At 54.4% G+C, this 21,243-nt stretch overlaps 1 protein-coding gene across 1 annotated transcript in view; it reads right to left on the reverse strand.

Annotated features, from left to right (window-relative positions):
• Positions 1 to 21,243, reverse strand: part of ADAM12 (ADAM metallopeptidase domain 12) — a 244,387-nt gene that overhangs the window by 161,507 nt on the left and 61,637 nt on the right. Inside the window, exon 3 of the mRNA XM_056106700.1 lies at positions 5,989 to 6,062. Coding sequence (XP_055962675.1) covers positions 5,989 to 6,062 — 74 coding nt within the window. The remainder of the gene's footprint in view (positions 1 to 5,988; positions 6,063 to 21,243) is intronic.

Here is a 21,243-nt window from a genome sequence, read left to right on the forward strand (position 1 = left end):
CCCTGCTTTTTTGTCTTTCGACGCCTGGGCGACCAGTGGTGGGCGGGACAAGCTACCTCCTTTGGAGGAATTTCGACGAAAAGACCAAGAAAGCACGAGAGACTTTGAACACTTCTACTGTGCAAGACTCAAAGAGCCGAGTGAGACTTTAGATGGTTATTGGCCAGGCCCCTGGCAGAAAAAGGCTGGTGTGAAGATTTCTAATAGAAGTATCAGATGCCCCCAGCACCCAGTGATCAACTGATCGCAAATACAAGAGCAGCAGCCGTCACAGAATCTTGGCACGGTGCCATGGAAGGTCTCGCCAGTGAGGGAGTCCCCCCAAATCCGGGACCTGCTCGGGGCCAGGATCTAACTTACACTTAACATCTGGAATCAGGATAGGAACATGCCCCCATGTGCGTTCATTCACTCCAGCTAAGCCTCTTTCAATACATAGATTTCTGTTTCTGCCTTTTCATGCTTCTTGCAATCGAAATCTTACAAGCCTTGGGAATAAAATTGAGTTGCAGCCTCAGTAGAATTTTCCCTCCTCTGGACTCTGGTTTCATCCCTAGGATATCGTCCAGCCTGTTCTCCTGGTCAGGAGATCTCAGTCTCAGGGCTGGTACTGGCATCCCCCGGGCGACCTGATTCATAGTCGATTTACACTTATGGAAGTTTGGCCCAGGGTGTCGTACTCCTGACCTGGCGCCCAAGGGCGCAGAGTGTCACAAAGGTGACTTGAACCCGACATTTCCATGGGAAGTCAAGCTGGGGACGAAGCAAAATTCTAAAACGGGGTTCTGACCTTTCCTACCTGGCTTCAAAGGCTGAAGTGGGGCCCCTGGGGGAATTCAGCCCTTCCTCTGCCAACACCATTTAGCCCAATTAGACGATCTTAAATGTTAATGCGGAGAGGCTTCCACTTAAACCGGAGGGAGCTTGGCCTAGTTAGAAGATCACTGAAGTTTCAGCAATTCCAGGCCATTTCCCAAGTCCCGGCACAGAGCTGGGGGCTTCTCTCTCGTGGCCCCCACACAGGACCCAGCAACGCCTCCGAACGGGCTGGCTCCCGGGAGCCAGGGCAGAGCAAAGCCTCAGGACGGAGGGTCAGTCCCGGAAGCCGAGGACATTTCCCAGGCGGGAATCAGCTACCACCGCCTGCCGCAGACCAGAACTCTGGGGGGCGGGGGGCTTCCCTGGTGGTGGGCGCTCATCCCGCAGTCCCTTGGGCCCCAGAGCTGCTCCCCGGACCCACGAGGCTGTGAGCTCTGGCTCTGTGTGAGAAGGTTCCAGCTTGTCTCCAGACCGACTCCCTGTCCTTTCCAGAAAAAGTCTCCTTAAGGGGTTTCCCACGCCCTGCCGGGACAGACCGGGACCCCCGTGCAGACCACGGCCTCGTGCAGGCTCTGAACGCCCTGTCACAGCTTCTCTGGGTGCGTCACCCCAGCGGGACACTGCAGGTGGCAGGGGAGGATGCTGAGTTCCCGTTCCTGGGAGGACACGTGTGGTCCATGGACAGGAAGTCAGGCTCGAGGGCAGAGTGGGAGGGGGCAGCAGTGGGCAGTGTCCTGGAGGGGCCCTGGGCAGGGTCACTGCACAGAAGGGTGACAGACAAGTTTCGTGACGAGCTTCCCTGCCTGGGCCGGGCCTCAGGGCCGGCGCCTCCTCACAGGCTCGTCCCGACTCTGCAGATGGCACGCGCCAAACAGCACATTTCCTTGGGGAAGAACAATGTTTTTTTGGTGAACTCAAGCATAGGACTTCACATTTATCCCCATTAAATCTCATCTTGTTAGTTTTGGCCCATTGATCCAAAGTGCTGAGATCTCCATAATCCAGATTCTGCTGGGCTGGGAGCACGCCTCCCCCACCAAGCCCCGCCCCGGCCGTGGGTGGCCAGGAACTCTGGTCAAGGCACCTTTGCTGACCAAACTGCAGCCCAGAGAGGCCTCGTCTCCAGCCCAAGGCCACTGGCAGCCATCTCGGAGCAGTGTGGCACATCCCGGGAGGGTCCCCCTGGCCCATCCCTCGGCTAGCCCCGAGGCACCCAGCGCTCTCCTCCCTGACTCTTCCCCCCCCCCCGCCCCCCGTCCCCACCCCACAATACTCCCAGCCACACGCAAATAATCCTCACAAATCTTTGTGCCCAGGTTGGATCTCTTTCAAATGTTTCTTCAGCAACTATTCCCAGGGAGTACTGATCAGAGACGTTGGGGTAACTGATTCCAGAACAAAAGACACCGCAGAGTTCTTCTAGATCAGAGATACCCCAAATATAAATATGAATATAAAGCCACAAATCCAGCAACCAACGACTCTCCACAGCCACTGTTGGCAGTCACAAGGCAGTGAGATGTGGGACCAGAGAGCTCAGAGGCTTGGAGAGGTGCCGGCTTTGCTGCCTCACGCTGGCTGGCCCACCCCATAGGTGCAGTGCACAGAACAAGCCCCGGCGGTGGGCAGAGCATCCCCCCTGCCACCCCTGCTCTACCCCAGTGATGGAAATTAGCAAGTGGGATCCACACTTGTAGAAGCCAACCCAGGTTCCATCCCAGGCATCCCATAGGGTCCCCCAAGTCCCACCAGGAGTGATTCCTGAGGGCAGGCCGAAGAATAAGACTTGAGTACCCCGCTGGGTGTGGCCCCCAAATCAGAGAGGTGGGGAGAGAGAGACAGACAGATACAGAGACAGAGACACAGAAATACAGAGACACAGAGAGAGAGAGACAGAGAGAAAGGGGGAGAGAGAGAGACAGACAGAGACAGAGATACTGAGACACAGAGAGACAGAGATACAGAGAGACAGAGAGACAGAGAGAGACAGACAGAGAGAAAGATAGAGAGAGACAGAAACACAGAGAGACAGAGAGAGAAAGACAGACAGAGAGAAAGACAGGGAGAGAGACAGACACACAGAGACAGAGAGAGAGCAGCAACTGGTCAATGCAGGCATGGATTGACCTTTCATGCCCGATAGGGCCGATTTCATATTTCACACTCTATAAAATTCTATAAAATTCTAGTCCTTTTTCATCATCTCAAAAATAAAGTCTCTACACCGTAGTAGACATGTGACCATCTTTAAAACCATTGTTAGAGTATTTCGGGGACTCACGATCTGCACACAGTATCGGCATCCTCCAAGGATGAACAAATGTTCGTGCTAGGAGGATGGGATTTTGTGGCAGTTATTATGGAGAGCGGACTGAAGTACGGCTGCGGCACAGGGACCTGTTTGAAACTCTCCCTACCTCCCAAACTGCAGCCCCACAGCAGTTGGCAAGGGAACCGCCGCCAAGCAGAGACAGTCTTCTGCTTTCTGTCTTCAGCTCTTGGAGTTTTGAGATGCTCTGGGAGGCCCGGAATAAGCAACGAGCGAGTCCAGCTCCTTCCACCTCGATCTCCCCACCACTGAGCGGGTGTCTGAGAATCCTGCACCGACCAACCCAGGGGGAACCAGGACGGAGGCTATGAAGCCACTTTACAGACTTGGAGCACCAGATGGGTTCTTGGAAACACACTCCTGTCCAGGAAAGTGTGTCCATTCCAATGCAAGGGGAGAGTCTGGCGACCACCTTCCACCCAGACAAGCTCAGCCGGGAGCACGTGGGACATGGTTTACTTTAGCGCTGAAACCACGGAGATCACTGAACCAAGCACAGGAGTCCTACGGCCCGAGAACAAGGAGATTTATTCACAGGTGGGCCAAGGCTAGTCCAGGCGCCCAAGACCGTCAGCCCCCACCCGGGGTTTCAAGAGCACTTGGTGCAGTCTGTGGGGGGCTTACGCATCAGGAGACGACAGTTCAGCAAAAGCGTTGGAGTTCCAGCATGGCCCCGTAAGATAAGGAGTTGGACAAGGGCGTTAGCTGCAAGGGAAGGGGTTTCCCTGAAACCAGGGGGCCTTGTGGCTGGCCCAGGTTGCCGTTAACAGCATTTCTCCAGGACAAGCAAGTTCACAAGCTCAAAGGAGACAGAGCATATACAACCGGAGCTAACTCAAAATGATTCAAAGCTGTATTATACATTGTACATCACAGCTCTAGACAGAGATTCATTTTTTATAAAAAAAAGCAACCTTAGGTTTCTATTATGTCTATCTCTACCCCCTCCCCCAGCAGTGATCGGACCACAGAAGCCCCGGGACCCTCAGCTCACGCTGCCCCCGGAGCCGGAGGGGCGCAGGTGTGAGAGCTCTTCTTCCCACCCTCAGTGACCATCAACTTCCCCCCACCCCCTGACCCCCAGAGCAGCAGGACAGTTCTGCTTTGCTCCCTGCCCGGGTCCCCAGTTCCACCATGGAGATGTTTTCAAAGACGTGATTGTTCAGTGGCACCCCATGATCGCCTCATACGGGAGTCCACGATCTGGCCCAAGAGACAGATCACAGCAAGATGCGGGCTCCTGGTCAGTAACTAGTGACGACAAACATGGACCCGAGTCTCTTGCAAGGGCCACCATGTCACGAAGGCAAGAGAAGACAAGTGACTTGTTGCCAAAGCTCAGAACTGGTCCCGGTAGGAGGCCACTGCTGAGGGGGGGCGTGGGGAGCAGCGGAGGTCAGGGCGGGGACACTCTGCCTGGTGGAGGGAGGCGGTCACTCCCGACCAGGCCAGGTGGCGAGCCATGACACCCCGTCAATAACAGCACGATAATCCACAGTGCCTAAGAGGGGCAGTGGGGAGGAAACAAGAGAGACAGAAAAAAGAAAAAAGTGCCCACCACAGAGGCAGGTTGGGGGGTGGGAGGAAAAGTGGGGACATTGGTGGGTGGAAGTGGACACCGAGGAAGGACGGGTGTGGGAAGATTGCACGCCTACAAGTCAATCCCAAGTAACTCTGTCGCTGCAATCCACGATGTTCGATAATAGATGGTTTATATGTCTGGGCAGCCCCACGCAGCGGCCTGCCTGCTTCTCTGAGATTCCTTTAAGAAATCTAGCTCGACGCATCGATGGTCCCGATGGTCCCTAGTCCAGCCATCGTCTACCTCTGCCACCCAGGCGGGCCATGGTGTGAGCCATGGAATGTGAGAGTTGGCTGCTATGAGCCTCACTCGCCCGTGGGCAGTGGGCTTAGGGTGGGCACACGGGCGGGGAACACACCAAGTCACATGGTCACTGCTGAGCACCTAGGTCAGACTGTCCTACTCATTGTGTGTCAAACACACACACACACACACACACACACACACACACACACACACACACGGTACTTTACTGCTGGGAGGAGGAATAAGAATTAGCTGTTCTGAAGGAGAAAAAAATTCCTCTTTGGTATCAAGCCAGACGAGGAGACTGACGCACACTCCTCGGTACAGACAGCAGAAGGCAGAGCTCAGTTCCCTAGTGTTAACCCAACAGGCAAGGTCCATTCAGACCGGAAGGACCTCCGTCACCAAGGTCAGACAGAGCTGCTCTGACAGATCAGAAGGCAGAGATCCGAGTAGGAAGTCTCGCCAAACAGTTGCCAACACCTGTGTGCTCAAGGCAAACAGGTAAGGCCTAATCTCCCAGAAATCTATAGAATTCTGAGAAAAAAAAAAAGCACCAAACTTGAAATAAAAAAGATGAAATACTTTATACCAAAGGAGACAAGGTTTGAAAGAGAAAAGAAACTCTTAGAATGTCTCAGGGAAAAGCTAATATTTCTATCCATCGGAAGCTACTTCTCCTGTAAGTCAGGAGTTGCCGAAAGTCAACTAATTATGGAACGGGCCACGTGAAGGGCCGAGGATGCGCTCTGGAAGAACCAGGCTCCGCACAAGGAAACGCCAGACTGGGAAACTGCTGACTCGCTTAGTCCTTGCAGATAAGAAGCTTTGTTTTCCCACTGCACCATTTTTAAAAGGTGAATTCCAGCCTCAACTCCATAGTTGGATGATGAATCCATGCAGCGGGTTCTGTTCTCTAACGCCAACGTAAATCACACACTAGTCTCCATCCGTCCACGCGGCCGAGCTCCGGCCTCCCGCGTGGGCTCAGAGCACTGAAGGCACGACTTACTCGTTTCTCTCCAGGTGGACGACCAGGGATCTGCTTTCCAGCTGGATCCGGAAACTCAGGACTTCTGGGTGACCCTGAAAGAAGAATAAGAACTATCAGTCACGAAACATGGCTCTGAACTGGCCACTGCTTGATCATGCTGTTGCCTGGACTGACCACCATCGGATTATGCTCCATCACTTGGGCTGGCCACCATCCTGACTATATCCATCACTTGGACAGACCGCCATCTGACTGCTCCAATTATTTGGACTGGACTGGCTGCCATCTGACTATGCTCCATCATCTGGACAGACCACCATCTGATTATGCTCCATCATTTGGACTGACCACCATCTGACTATGCTATATTATTTGAATTGGCTGCCATATGACTATGCTCCATCATTTGGACAGGCCACCATCTGATTATGCGCCATCATTTGGGCTGGCCATCATTTGGGCTGGCCACCATCTGTCTATATCCATCATTTGGACAGACTGCCATCTGACTGCTCCAATTACTTGGACTGGACTGGCTTCCATTTGATTATGCTCCATCATTTGGACTGGCCGCCATCTGACTATGCTCCATCATGTGGACAGGCCACCATCTGATTATGCGCCATCATTTGGGCTGGCCACCATCTGTCTATATCCATCATTTGGACAGACTGCCATCTGACTGCTCCAAGTATTTGGATTGGACTGGCTGCCATCTGACTATGCTCTATCATTTGAACAGACCACCATCTGACTATGCTCCATCACTTGGACAGGCCGCCATCTGACTATGCTCCATCATTTGGCCTGGCCGCCATCTGACTATGCTCCACCACTCGGACAAGCTGCTGTTCGACAACACAGGGCTCAAGCAGGATGCCAGTATGCTGACGGCAGGAAAGACAGCTGGACTCGAGTCCCCCTCTCCTCCCTCTGGGCTCCCAGGATGGATCCAGGGAGAGCACATGCTCTCCTCTCCCTGTCTGAGAAGATGGACAGGGCAGGGCAGCACGGCCACTCTTAGGCATGCAGCACGGTCAGATGGGGGCTAGTCCAAGGGCAGGACCAAGTCAGTGGTGACCAATTCTGGTGATGGACGCAATGCTGGGTTCAGGGTACCCAGGCCCTGTGGTGTCCCCCCAACCATGACCTCAACCCCTCCCCCACCACCCCCGTCTAACAAGGCCCTCCCAGGACCCTCCCTCCAGCCCTCTCGGGTCTGCTTCCCACACAGACCAAATGCTCAGTCATCACTCCTCGAACCACGTACTCAGTGAGCTAGCCCCGCCTGCCCTGCAGAGACCCTCCCCTCTACCCTGAGACCCCTTCATGCCTGTCGGGGAGCAGGCTCCTCCAGGCCAAGGGGCTCCCAGAGACCCCTGCTGGCTTCTTGCCCTGCCCGTACCTCCCTCCCCTAAGCCAGGGCAGGCCCCTGAACCAAGCTCTCCCCACTGCACCCCAGTGACCAGTAAGAGTCAGCTCCCAGGTCCAAAGATGCACCATCCAGAGCTCTCCAGGAGGCCTGGCTGCTTCCCAAGTCATCACTCTGGGGGTCTCATCCAACGTCCCGCCGGACAGTGGGTGTCTGAGACCTCACACACATCCGTGTGGCATTTCTCAGACCACTGGCATTGCGTTATGTGGGTGTGAGAGCTGAGGGCAGCACTGGCGGCCCATCCCAATGCTGCACTGGGGCAGGACCCTAGGATTCCATGACCTGGAAGGACCCCCGGAGATGTGGCTGGGGTGAGAGGGCAGGGCAGGGGGGACAGTGTCTCACACCCTGCCGAGCTCCAGGAAAGACCCAGAGCCAACCTTGCACCCCAGCCCAGCCCTCTGCAGCAACTCTTAGAGGTATCTTAGAGGCGGGTGGAGGCGGGAGGTACCCCTGGTCGGACACCCATACCTACACATGGCTCGTGCTTCCCCTCAGCACTGCCCTGGTACTGGCCAGGCTGGTCACACACCCACAGATGCTGCAGTGACAAGGGCCGTTCTCATGGCGCGGGGCTGCCTTAGCCGGTAGGTTCCCACAGTTTTCTGCTCAAGGGTGAGCGGGGAGAGAGCATTGGCGCAGTCTTCTCCTAGCCTGTACCTGCGACCTCTGTCCTCACACCAGACGGCCAGAGGCTCTTTCCCATACAGCATTTCCCTCTCCTGCAAGTCAATGGGCTGCATCTCATCACGATTCGAGAGAAAACGGACTGTCAGCATCAATATCCAATTAACAGAACCGTTTGTTGAAACCAGAATTCAAACCCAAACCACAGCCACTGAAGGTCACGTGGGCCCCAGGAAAAGGTCAAACCACACACTGAGTGATGCCACATGGTGGGCACCACCAGCAGGGGTGAAACGCTTCTCACTGCGCTTGTGCGGTAGTATTTTAGTTCCCATTAGGTAACTCAGTGGCTCTTAGGCACATGGGTGGGCCCACTGGAATTGCTGAAAATGAAGGGGAACCCAGGACACCCTCAGCCAGCAGGGCCCATTCCCAGGCCCCAGAGGAGCACACGGCAGGTGACTGCCACGATCAGATGGTGAGGAGCACCTGTCCGTTCTCACGGGGAGTTCGTAGAATTATTCGTCTTCACAGAGAAGATGCAGAACAAGGAGCAGAAGCAGCATCACTCCTTCGCTTTATTATTAATTTTAAAATAATTTTTAATCACTGTGAATTCAAAGTTACAAAGTTATTCTTTTTTTTTTCTCCGCCCCTCTCGGAGAGCCCGGCAAGCTACCGAGAGTATCTCGCCCGCACGGCAAAGCCTGGCAAGCTCCCCGTGACGTATTCGATGTGCCAAACACAGTAACAACAAGTCTCATGGTGGAGATGTTACTGGGCCCGCTCAGGTAAATCGATGAACAACAAGAGGACAGTCCTACAGTGCTGCATTGTCTTGGGGGCTTTGTTATTTCCTTGTGAAGTTTCTTTCTCTCTCACGTGTCAGGGAGATCATCTCATCTGCCTGTCTGTCCCACTCTGACTAATTTCATTCATGAAACTCTCCGGATCCATGAAGAAATGGAAGGACATGGCTTTATCTTTTCTTACTGCTGAGTAATATTCCACTGTGTATGCGTACCATGGTTTTTTTTTTTAATCCCCTCATCTGTCCTTGAGCACTCAGATTGTTTCCAGATTTGGGCTATTGTGAATAATAGTGCTGCCATGAGCACAGGAGTGCAGATGTCTTTTCTGCATTGGGCGTTTGGACCCCTGGAAGCCATTCCGAGGAGAGGGATTGCTGGGTCATATGGAAGCTGAATTGCTCGTTTTGGGGGTACCGACCTTCTTGATTTCGAAGAGGCGGGTTCAGTGGCCATCCACCAGCCAACAATGCCTGCAGGGAGATTGTGGTGCTGATCTGTTTTATTGTTGGGTGCCCTTAGATTTTCAAGCCCCAGAGTTAAACTGAATTGCCAGAGACAGGCAATGCCCACGCACATTTCCTCATTTAAATAGATCTTGGTGGTTTTTGTCTTTTATGGCCTCATTAGAGCAAATGATTGTGGACTATTTTGTTAGTAAAGTCACCTCTTCCTAATGGATGGAGCTCCACCCTGGTGTTTTAGAGGAGCCTGGAGGTTTCTTCGGCTCAGCTGTTGGCTGTCACGGCCCCTTCTTCCCGAGGGAAGGAGACGCAGTGGGTGGCCGGCCTGCCAGTCGGGGCCTTCCGAGGGCACCCGAGTTCTGCTGAGATTCCCACGTCTCTTTCGGGAACTTTGACCTGAATTTGCCTATACTTTCTGACACTTGGATTTCATCACAAAATCTTCCAAGATGTTCTCTCTGAGATTCACAATTTGTACTCATTAATTCTAGCTTAGAAAAAAAAAAGAACAAGATAATTATGTTTGCCGTGAATTATTAGTCCAAAAAGGGGCCTTCATATTCCGTCAAATGGTGGTGGCCAGATAGTTTAGCTATGCATATGGCATGGGTTTGTTGATTATAAGTGTGTGTGTGTATGAGTGTGTGTGTGTGTGTGTGTGTGTGTGTGTGAGAGAGAGAGAGAGAGAGAGAGAGAGAGAGAGAGAATAAGTAATTTAGGTACTTAATCACAAATTATATTGGCTTAAGACAGTGACAGGATTTTAAAGAGAAATTGTGTCAATTTGTGAAGAAAAAGCATCTGCAGTGCCCCTTTCCTGCCAGAGACTGGAGCCTGTTTAAGCTCATTTAAACGCTGCTGTGTACTTCACCTGAGGTGCCCACTGCAGCTCTTCGAACAGCCCAATGTCAACCTCTTCCAAAGAAACAACGTTTCCCCCAGGGAAGCGAAGAAGATCTTTATCTGTATCTCTCGGCTGCGTTCTGGATGGTTCCAGGGAAACCAAGACCAGAGAGTTGGTTTTTCTTTTTTCTTTTTTTTTTTTTGTTTAGCTCAGACCCACTAATTGCATTAGATTTCTGGGTTTAAAAGCATGCATTCATTCCATTTTCTGGTGATTGGTATACCCCAGAGATAATGAACTAGTTCTGGTTAAATACAGCATTTCTCTGCTTAAAAATGATCTATTGATTGCTCTAATGGAACCGTGTCTTTCCCCGCATGCTTAAAGAGCTGCATTTGCTGGATAAATCAATTAAACACTAATCAATAGGCCAGAAATGTCGAGGCAGTTGCTATAATTCTATTTCTTTTTTTAATTGGGAAAAGTACAGCGAAAGAGTGCATAAAATGTACAAGCGTAATTTTAGAAGCAACAATAAAAGTTATCACTGGGGAAGTTCTCGAGGAGTAAGTTGGAAGCCTCTTTATTTGTGTGCTCAGTTGCCCTAACATTGCCTGTCAGTTGGGGGCCTAGGGGGATGGGAAGGGGCTTCTGCAGTGGGCACACGGGCTCACTCTGGAGACCGAAGCCCGCAGCTGGGGCAGCCAGGTGGATTCCCGCGGGCCCTTGAGCCTCGGTGCAGAGCAGCTGTCTCCGTGCCCGTCTGTGTGTGTCTGCGGAGGGCCTGCTCCTGGGGTCAGCAGCCCTTGGGCCCTGGCAGCGCCTGACTCTTCCCACCCATCTCCGGACCCTGTCTTAGCTCCGCCTGATCAGGCCCTGAGAACAGGAAGTCAGCAGGGCAGCTGGAGGGATGCTGTCGGGGCCCAGGTCCCTCAGGGAAATCCTTCTGAGTAGCCATGCACCTGATGCCACTCCACGCAGATGCGACCCGGGAGGGACCAAGGAGGGGTCAGGGCCCGTGGTCTTCGATGCCCTGCTCAGTCCAGTGCTTCTCGTCATCCTTTCTGCCCTGCGGTCAATCTGTACAACCCCCTCCCCCACACTGCTTCCTCTCCCAGGCTGGGTACCAGCTTTCCCTTCACCATCTGACCGGCCAGATTGGGCACTGCCTCTGGGCCCCTTTGCTGCCTGGAGCTCAGCCCCCAGGCACCTGGGCTGTCTGTCTCTCCTCTCCAGCTCCCAAGAGGCCCTGGCACTCCTTCAGGGCTGGACAGTGACTGGCCCATGCACGGACACGGGTTGTTTACGTTTTCTCCTTGGGAGAAAGCCATGTTCCCTTCTTCTCAGCCCCCACAGATAGGGCGAGTCTCTTTCAGCCTCTAGCAGGGTCCTGGGGCTGGGCAGGCCAGGTTGGCAGGAGGGCAGTGCCAGGTGGGCAAACTGGGCCGTGCAGGTGAGACAAACCTAGGCATCTGCCCTCCCACACAGGTGCTCTCCGGCCCTTCTCTAGTGCCCCAGCCAGGGGCCACAAGCTCATGGAAGCATCTGTGGTCTGCGTGAGGACCTCCACGGTGCCCTGGGCCAGCGCTCCCTGCTCATCTGGGATCCTAGCCGACGACGTCTACAATGGGGCTCCTGATTAATGAGCTTCTTCTTGGCAGGACCCACACCAAGATATGGGAGTGCAGTCTAACAGCAGGGGCGTCCACACTCCAATTTAATCTTTTTGTTTGTTTTTTGGAGATTCTAGCAGGGGAGTGCAGCTACTTGTATACCCTCGACAGAAGACGGGTCTGTCTCTATTCGGGGAATGCCGTTCTCTTCGACTGAGCACGCAGCTTCGGGAGGGATGCACATGGAGGGGTGAGGGAGGAAGGGGACGCCCGCCTAGCCAGCCAGATCAGCCAAATCAACCCTGGCAATCAATGGGGTGACAGATGTCACAGCCAGATGGCCCTCACACAGCGGGTAGGGCATTTGCCTTGCACGTGGCTGACCCAGGTTCGATTCCTCCGCCCCTCTCGGAGAGCCCGGCAAGCTACCAAGAGTATCCTGCCCACATGGCAAAGCCTGGCAAGCTACCCGTGATGGATTCGATATGCCAAAAACAGTAAGAACAAGTCTCACAATTTGTTGTGAGACGTTACTGGTGCCCGCTCGAGCAAATCGATGAACAACGGGAGGGCAGTGCAGCTTGTTTTTTGGCTTCTGGGCCACCTAGCAGAGCTCAGGGATTCCTCTAGGCTCTGATCCCATGGACCACTCCTGGCAGTGTGTGAGGGGCCACGTGGGGTTCCAGGGAATGAACCAGGGTCAGCAGTGTGTAACGCAAATGCCCTCCCACTACTTCATCTCACCAGCCCGAAACTTCTCTTTTTAAAACTCAGAACATATGCCTAGCATCCGGGATGAACAGATGTCACTCTGCAATGACTTCAGACGTGACACATGTGACTTCTCGTCTCTGATGGGTGGAATGACACCCTCTTCATCTCCCGGATGTGTCTCTGTCCTTAAAGAAGAGGCAGTTTTCCATGGCGCCGAGAAGTCCAAACCCAACCGTGAAACGGAAAGAAGGCGGCAGGGAACAGAGTGACATTAAAGAAATGCTGTGGGGGTCAGCAGCCATGGCCACTCCCCTCCTGGTGTCTCGGTGACCCTGTCAAGCCGATGGACAGTTCTGAGTCAAAGTCTTTTCTCGCCACATGGAAGCTGGCTGCTCAGAAGGAACCAATTTTTCAAGCGGAACAACGATATTAACATTCTGTGTTCAAGGGACTCGGGCGAAACCAGAACCTTCCCCGGCCCTCAAGAAAAGCTCCCGACTGCGGCCCTGGCGTTATGGGGCACAGGGGAGTCATTGATCGCCATGAATATTTAGAGGCAATCTTGATTGCCTCTTTACTATCAGAGCGACCCCCCCGCCATGCTGCCGCCCCCCAGCCAGGAAGGCAGGCGTGCTGGGGACTGGGAGAGGAGGAAATTGAATTACTGCAGCGCTACGCGGAGGGGACCAGGCTGCCAGCGCCCTAATGGGCCGGCCCTGGCTTGGGGCCTTTTAGTCATTACACAAATGATGATCATGTTTATTCATGACTTATTTACGATTTTGGTTTCTGATGGGAGCGAAGGACTGGTTAAACGTGTGCCTCTCCTCGGGCAAGGCGACTTGTGAAAAACGCTGGGCGCAGTTGGTGGGTTGAGGTGCCGGGGTCTGGCCTGGCCTCTCCTTGCTGCGTTTCTGTGCCGGGGGCCCGGAGTGGGGTTGGTGGGACTCTGGCACAGACGTGGAGGCTGGGGTTTGGAGTCTGTTCCTCAGGTCAGCCTACCACCTGCTCCCCTCCTGGTCGCTGATGCTCGAGTTGACACGAACGTTTCAGATGCTCAGGCGGTGATGAGGGCAGCCTCCTGGCTGGGGGCCCCACACGCCAGGGTCTCTCCCATCCCCGCCTCTGCACCCTGCACCCGGTGCCCTCCGCAGTCAGTGGAGCACAGAGGCTGGTTTGGAAGCTCAGGGGCTGCAGGCAGTTCGGAGACGCAGCTCCCAGGAGGTGGTGGTAAAGCATCTCAGAAGGACCCACCACCAGCTGGGCCCACACGCCTGCCACAGCCCAGGGACAGAGGGGCTGGCCCAGGAGGTCAGTGTGGCCCATGACCCTTCCCACCCTCACCCGGCTCAGGTGTCCCATTCGTCCCTGGACAAACATGCTACAGAAGCAGGCCAGGGACCTGGAATGCAGTGACAGGGATGGGCTGGGCACGCGGTGGGACACGGGTGGTCTCGCGGGGCAACCCCGTGGTGTCGGGGGTCCCTGTCCCACTGTCCGAGCGCTTTACCTTACACCGCTCTGTTGGCTGATTGGGGGGAGCATGCCGCTGCCCCCGCTGCCCAGAGGAGGAGACAGTTGGGAGGACAGGGACCACCCCCAACTGACTCGTGAGCTCACCCTGCCTGTGCCCTCACCTGCGTGCTGCCCCATGACCCTCAAGGTCAGCCGGCCTGCTCTGTGTGTGGTGTGTGTGAGGGAAGGAGTGTGTGAGAGTGTGAATGCACGTGTGAGGTGCATGCGTGTGTGTGTGTGAGTGTGTATGTGGTGTGTGGTTGATTGTGTGTGAAGTGTATGTGGTGTGTGAGTGCATGGTGTGTGAATGTATGAGTTTGTATGAGCATGAGTGTGGGTGCGGTGTGTATATATGAGTCCATGGTGTTTGTGGTGTGTAAATTTGTGTGTGATATAGGTAGTGTGTATATGAATGTGGGCATGTTAGTAATTTTGATTGATGTTTTGGAGTGTGCGTGGGTGAAGCGAGTGTAAATGCATGTGTGTGGGTGTGTGAGTGTGGATGCATGAATGTGCATGAGTGTGGGTGTGTGAGTTGTGAGTGTGTGCATGAATGTGTGTCCGTGTGCGACAGTGTGGGTACGTGAATTGTGGTGTGACTGTATGTGTGGACGCTTGTGTGTCAGTATGTACATGAATATGTGTGAGTGTGTGCATGGATGTGAGTGGAAGCGAGTGTGTACAAGAATGTGTGAGTGTGGATGTGTGGGTGTGTGCGTGTGTGTGAAGTCTGGGAAGTGCCAAGATCCAGCCGCACCGTCACCCCTAGGCACCCCCCTTCCAAGAAGGAGCCGCCCCCACCCCTAGGAGAAAGGGACCCACTGTCATCTGGGCTGTGAAGGATACTGAGGCTAAGTTGGAGAGCATCATTCATTTGCCCACACAGGTCCTGGGACGATCAGCTCTTCTGGACTCAGTCTCCTCACCAGGGAAATGGGAAGAACAATGTTCACAGCCCATCGGGGTGGGAGCAGAGTGACGGGCACAGGCCCTCATGTTTGACCAAGCGTGGCTTTGTGGGTATGGGGGGGGGGCAGAGGGGAGGGGCCCTTGGCATGTGTTTCTGGCAACCGAGAGCTAGGAAATGTTTGGAGAGACGAGACTGGTTCTGAACTGGGCCTTCCCGCCACAGGCCCAGTCCCCGCTGGGCCCGAACACAGGTAGGAGTGAGCGCCCAGTAGCAGGAAGAGAGAAGCGTCCGGACCCTTCCCAGGGAGCACTGCGCAAGGAGGCGGCTGGGCACAGCCAGCCCTGCAGAGGTGGCCGGGGCCCCACAAAACCAGCATCTAGAGATGCCCTCCGCGGGCTGTGCCATCTCTCCCGTCAGCGTGGGGGGGGGGGTCGGCATCTCTCTCGGGAGACGAACCCCTCGTCGCCTCTTCACCTCTGCTGCAGTCCTGGTCTTTCCAGCAAGTTCTTTCAACAAGGACCTACAGGTCAGGTAGAGTCTGGGAGCGAATCTCCACATGTCATCGAGACCTGCACTCCCAAGGGTGCAGGTGACTGAGCCCGGCCGCGCACATCCAGGGCTCTGGCTACCTCGTGACAGCTGCTTTGACGACTCAGGTAGGACCTCACTGGGGAGCTGGGAGGGCCCAGAGGACTCCAAGCATCCTGGTCTCACCAGGTAAACGCCGACTCTTGGAAAAGTGTCACCCGACTTTAACACAACGGGACAAGAGGAGGTGGACCTTGAGACAAGGACAATGGGGAGTCACCTGCATTCACCCCACGTTACCCTGAGGGTCCTCAGATGCAGACGACCTCCCAGCATGATCTGAGCCCCTGTGAGAAGGACCTGGGGCCTCTTGCTTGCTCTGAAGATGGACTGAGGGACCAGCAGTCAAGGACCACAGTGGCCCTTAGAAGCTGGATCAGTCCTCTGTCCACAGCGACAAGGACAAGCGACAAGGCCTGCTAACAGCACCTGTGAGCAGGCACTGGGCCCTCCCCTAGAGGCTCCGTAAGAGAAAAGCAGCCCCCAACCCACCTCGATTCCACCTTCGTGAGACTCAGAACCGGACGATGCTCTGACCTCTGACCTCATGCCTGGGCATCGTGGCTGTGAGCCGGCCACCTCGCCCGGCCGTCTGTCCTGGGGGCCACGGACAGGACCAGCTAGGTGACGGCGAAACCCCGGTGCGGAGGTGACGGCTGCGAAGTCACCGTGCATGACAAAATGGAAGTGCCTGTGTGCTCCGAGAGGCGACCACAAATCAAGCTGGCACCTCGCCGCGTGGCAGTGACAAATCTCATTTCTTATTGATTGCTGTTTACCCAGATGGCAACCCTTTCATGCTTTGTGTGTTTGCTTCTAAGTGGGCGTCAGAAATTAGGGAGGGTGCTGTTTGCTTTGTTTTGTTTTAAACAACAACAACAACAGAATCCTCCAGCCTAGCAGGCTGGCTAAGCGCATGCCCTGCTTGCAAGAGGGCTGGCGTCATTCCCTGGTGCTGCGTGGTACCCGTGGGCACTGCCAGGAGCGACCCCTGGGCACACAGCCAGGACTAGGCCCTGTGCACTGCCAGGTGTGACCCTAAGTGTTTCTCAAAAGGAAGAAGAAAGGAGAGCGCCTTTTGCAAAGGAGATATTATACATCCTTTAATTGGGACCCATTCAAGAGCCAGGGGCCAGCCAGGTGCTGACCGTCTCAGCTCTTCCTTCTGGGGGAAGGTCTCACACCTGCAAGGTCCTGGAAAATTGGCCTGGCCAACTTTCAAAGTGCCTGAGAGCATTTCATTCAAAATTACTTCAAAAAACATTATTTTTTCCATCCCAAGTGGGTCACCTCTGAAGCCTTCTAATCCCAGGGAAGGGCACAGAGCACAGATTTGGGGGACCACTTCTTATTCAAATGTTCAGGGCGCAGCTATAAAATGCCAGGTGCCGTGCTCACAAAACAGGAACTCCGTTCCTGGCTGAATTTCTGTCTCTCTCACGAGTTCGCTCTCTGCCAACATTCACCTGCCATTTTCTCTCACGCCATCATTTCAAAGCTGTCCGTGAGAGGCAGCGAGAGGCAGAGGTTGCAGGGTGGCAGCCCGTCGTCCTCAGGTGCTGGCATCTGAGGCGGAGAAGGGTGGTCTGCACAGCATCACCGTCATCTCTTTCAAATCAACATTAGCAGAGTCTTACAATGAAGCAGCAATAATGCACATGATGACGGGGGTCTGCGAAGTCGCCGATTATGGACGGCGTTCCCAAGCAAACGGTTTCCTTGTCACCTGCAGATACGGCTCAGGGCTAACTTCCTGTGGAACTGGACCCACCCGCAAGGGCTCATGGGAAGCCCCGAGGCGGATGAGCATTGGTGTGGCACCGTCCAGACTACAAGAAGGGTCACCTGCTTTGTGGGGGGCAAAGTCACCTGCTTCTCCTGGAGGTGTTTGGGGCTGAGCCACCGGCACTGTTTTCCTTTTTTTTTTCTTTTCCCTTAAATTTTTATTAGTGAAACACCATGAGGTACAGTTGTAGACTTACACACTTTTGTGCTTGGGTTTCAGTTATACAACGATCAAATACCCATCCCTCCACCAGTGCCCATTTCCCACCACCACGGGTCCCAGTATCCCTCCCACCCCCCATCCCCCCCATCCCACCCTACCACTGTGGCAGGGCATTCCCTTTTGTTCTCTCTCTCCTTTTGAGTGCTGTGGTTTGAAATTGAGTGGCAATCTTGTTCGGACTATAGTCTACTCTCATCACGCATTTCCCATCCTGAGAGGAACCTCCCAACACCCTTTATTTGGTGCTCCCTTCTCGATCTGAGCTGCCTTTTCCCCTAGCGTGCCGGCACTGCTTTCTGCTGCATCCAAAGGACCATATCAACATTCACTGCTGTGACCGCTCTGATCAATACATCAAAAATGCTCACTCAAGCCTTCCTTCCTCAAACGTCTGCATGCCCGATACCAGATGAATGCAGGCAGCTCTACTACAAAGTCATGAAAGTAGCTAATTGTCCCGAACGAGGGCTGGAGCAATAGCACAGCGGGTAGGGCGTTTGCCTTGCAAGTGGCCAACATGGCTGACCCGAGTTCGATTCCTCCGCCCCTCTCGGAGAGCCCGGCAAGCTACCGAGAGTATCTCACCCACACGACAAAGCCTGGCAAGCTACCCGTGATGTATTTGATATGCCAAACACAGTAACAAGTGTCACAATGGAGACGTTACTGGGCCCGCTCGAACAAATCGATGAACAATGGGAAGACAGTGACAGTGACAGTCCCGAACAAATGAACTGGCGAGCTGCTGGCTGGCTGACAACGTGTGGCTCAAGTTGTATATTTCTGTTTCTCCTACACCCAGGCAGGTTTCAGTTCCACAGAGAATCCAGCCCTTGCTGAGGAGACGGGAATGGAACGGTCACACATGTGCAACTGGCAATGAGTCCACCTCTTCTGAACTCTCCGCCCTCCCCCCCCCCCCAGATGAGCACTTCGAACCACGGAAACTACAGGATTCCTGCAGGGACAATGCTGGCTGTCTCCACAGAGACTCGATGAAGAGAGATCGAGGTCATGGTCGGACTCCAAGTCCCTCACTGGGGCCATCCATGGCTGCCCGAAAGAGGTAGCAGGTAAGCGCTCAGCTCCTACCTGACCTGCCAGAGAGAGGAAGTAGCAGCTCTGGCCCCACCCACAACCTTCCAGCCACCCAACAAGCTGGGACACGTAACAGAATTTTGGAACCAAGGAAGCCCGATCTGACCAAAGATAAAACAGAGACGAGCCCACGCAGCTACTATTCAGCCCACGGGCATGAAGGATTCACAGCTGACCAATGTGCTTTTCAAGCAATGGCATCAAAATTCTATTCTTTCCCAGGTGGAATATCCCGATGGGAAGATGAGAAACGCCGCTGAGAAATCTTTCGTTTGTTGTTTCACTCTTCAAAGAGAAAAGTTGAGCAAAGATATATCTCACAGAACTTTCAAGAGAGGTGACATCTTGCATAAACACAGTGAATGTGTGTGTACCGGCTTTAACGCGGAAGGGACTCCCGAATACAGGAGTGCCGACTATGTGGAGAACTCGCTCAAAGGCCTCCCTGATCGTTCTCCACACACAGGAACTCCAGGGCCAGGGAAAACTAAAGGAGGCAGATCACAAAGCTCAGCAGTAGCTTGGCCTGAAAGACCCATTTTTCCTTCAGTGACTCCTCTTCTTCCCCCAGATTAGGACTGTGGAGCAATGGTGACAGGCACTGAAGCAGATAAGACCTGACCTTGCAAATCAGCCCAGAAGCAAAGCCTCACAAGAGGGAGTATCTGGGCAAAGTTGGCAAGAACAGGGTGGCAGCTGGCACTGGGTGTTCGGCCTTGAGCCTCACTCGACCTCCTAGTCACATCAGCCCTAGACACAGAAACCATCATGTATGCTTAGCAAGTCATCCTAACCGCAGTATCTAGCCTTGATTGGGATTGGACCGTGGCAGAGCAGAGATGGAGAGGTGATAGGCCCATAATGTTAAACTTTCTGTGACTGGGCCATCCTCTTAAGCCAAGACCCCCTATAAATTTGTGTGTAGCACTGTCCTCCCATTGTTCATCGATTTGCTCGAGCGGGCCCAGTAACGTCTCCATTGTGAGACTTGTTGTTACTGTGTTTGGCATATGGAGTACATCACGGGGAGCTCGCCAGGCTTTGCCAAGCGGGCGAGATACTCTCGGTAGCTTGCCGGGCTCTCCGAGAGGGGCGGAGGAATTGAACCCAGGTCGGTCGGGTTGGCCGAGTGCAAGGCAAACGCCCTACCCACTGTGCTATCTTTGGCAATAAGGTCAACAGCCATCAGCTGCTCCCAGAGGGTGTTTCTCTGCGTGCCCGTTATCCTTCTGCCCCACGTCTGCCTGGATCCGGTGTGCAACGTGTCCGGGCACCGTTGAGGGGAAAACTGTTGCCCAACATAACATGACACAGAGCTGGGGTCAGATATGAACGTACTGGCCCACCCTCCCTGGGACTCAGTCACTGCCAGTCCCTCTGAGCCTGACCCAGCAGGGTTCCAGGGCACGGCTAACATCAGTATCGGTAGGGTGGTGCTTATGTAACTGACCGTGAGGACCACGGCAGGCCCTTGGGTGTGCCCATACCTCTGTTTCCTTGGTCTGAGAGTTTATATTCTCCCTCCAGTGCCACCAAATATCCCCATCCTTCTAGTTCCCGTTTTCTAGCAACCCACAATATCTGACTGTGCCCTGCCCACAACACACACATCACACATGCATTTGCTTTCCAGCCAAAACTTCAGGGGGGCTGGACCAGTACTTACAAGGACCTCATCCAAAGCATCAGACATCTGACTCTCCCTTCCCACAGAGAGACCTGCCCCTTCCCCCAGTCTCCCGAGAGAACACTAGCTGGAGAGACCGCCAAGAAACCCGATCGAGCCACGGAAGGCAGACTGGGCAGAAGGAAGGCCCATCTGCCTTCACCTGAAGCACAAGCTGAAAACGAGCACTGGCCAGGGAGCACAGGACCAGATACCACCTCAGACTGTGGGGCCATCGGCCTCTGTGACCCTGTTGGCATGGCCCTGCCAGGCCTCGAGCAGGCATGGATGGAGGGAAGCGAGTGAACAGGAAACGTCCACCCTCCCGAGGGGCCATCAGGGGAATGTGTGTCCAAAGTCTTCACACAGGACAGTGTGGGCTGGGAGCGAGCCCAGCAGGGATGGAGAATATCCTACATGCCTAGCTGGGTTCCAACCCTGGCAGCCCTGGTCCCCTTGAGCATGGCTGGATGCAGCCATGAAGGTCCCCAAGCACCCTTGGGTGTGGCCCCGGCAGCCCCCAGTACTTGCTTGGCCCGGGCATCGCCACATCACAAAGCCTGAGCAGTGCCACCTCCTTGGGCTCTTGTAGCAAACTGACGTCCCCCCAAGCTGTCTGAGAAAGGCCAGTGGGGTCCCAGTACCTTCTGAGCACTGCGGGGGAGTCCTCCCTCCCTCCTTCCCCCCAGAGACTGAAATAAAATGGCAGGCAGCTGTCTAGCTGAGTATCCCTTGGAAAACCAATCTTTCAAAGTCAGACAAGGTCCCTCTCCTCTCCGCCTAGTGCACGGTCTGTGGGGACCGCACAGCCCTGGTCCTCCAGCTGGGCCCACACAGGGGCTGAGCGATTATTCAGAGACTAATGAAACCGTATCAGGTGACCCAAGTCGTAAAGTGCGACCACGTCTGGCGTATTTCAGAGGGGACTCACTGCATTTAAGGAGCGTCCAGTGAGATTCTTCCTCCGTCTTCATCTGTGCCT

Source organism: Sorex fumeus, unplaced genomic scaffold, assembly GCF_029834395.1.
Source record: "Sorex fumeus unplaced genomic scaffold, SorFum_2.1 ptg000142l, whole genome shotgun sequence".
Lineage (NCBI taxonomy): Eukaryota > Metazoa > Chordata > Mammalia > Eulipotyphla > Soricidae > Sorex > Sorex fumeus.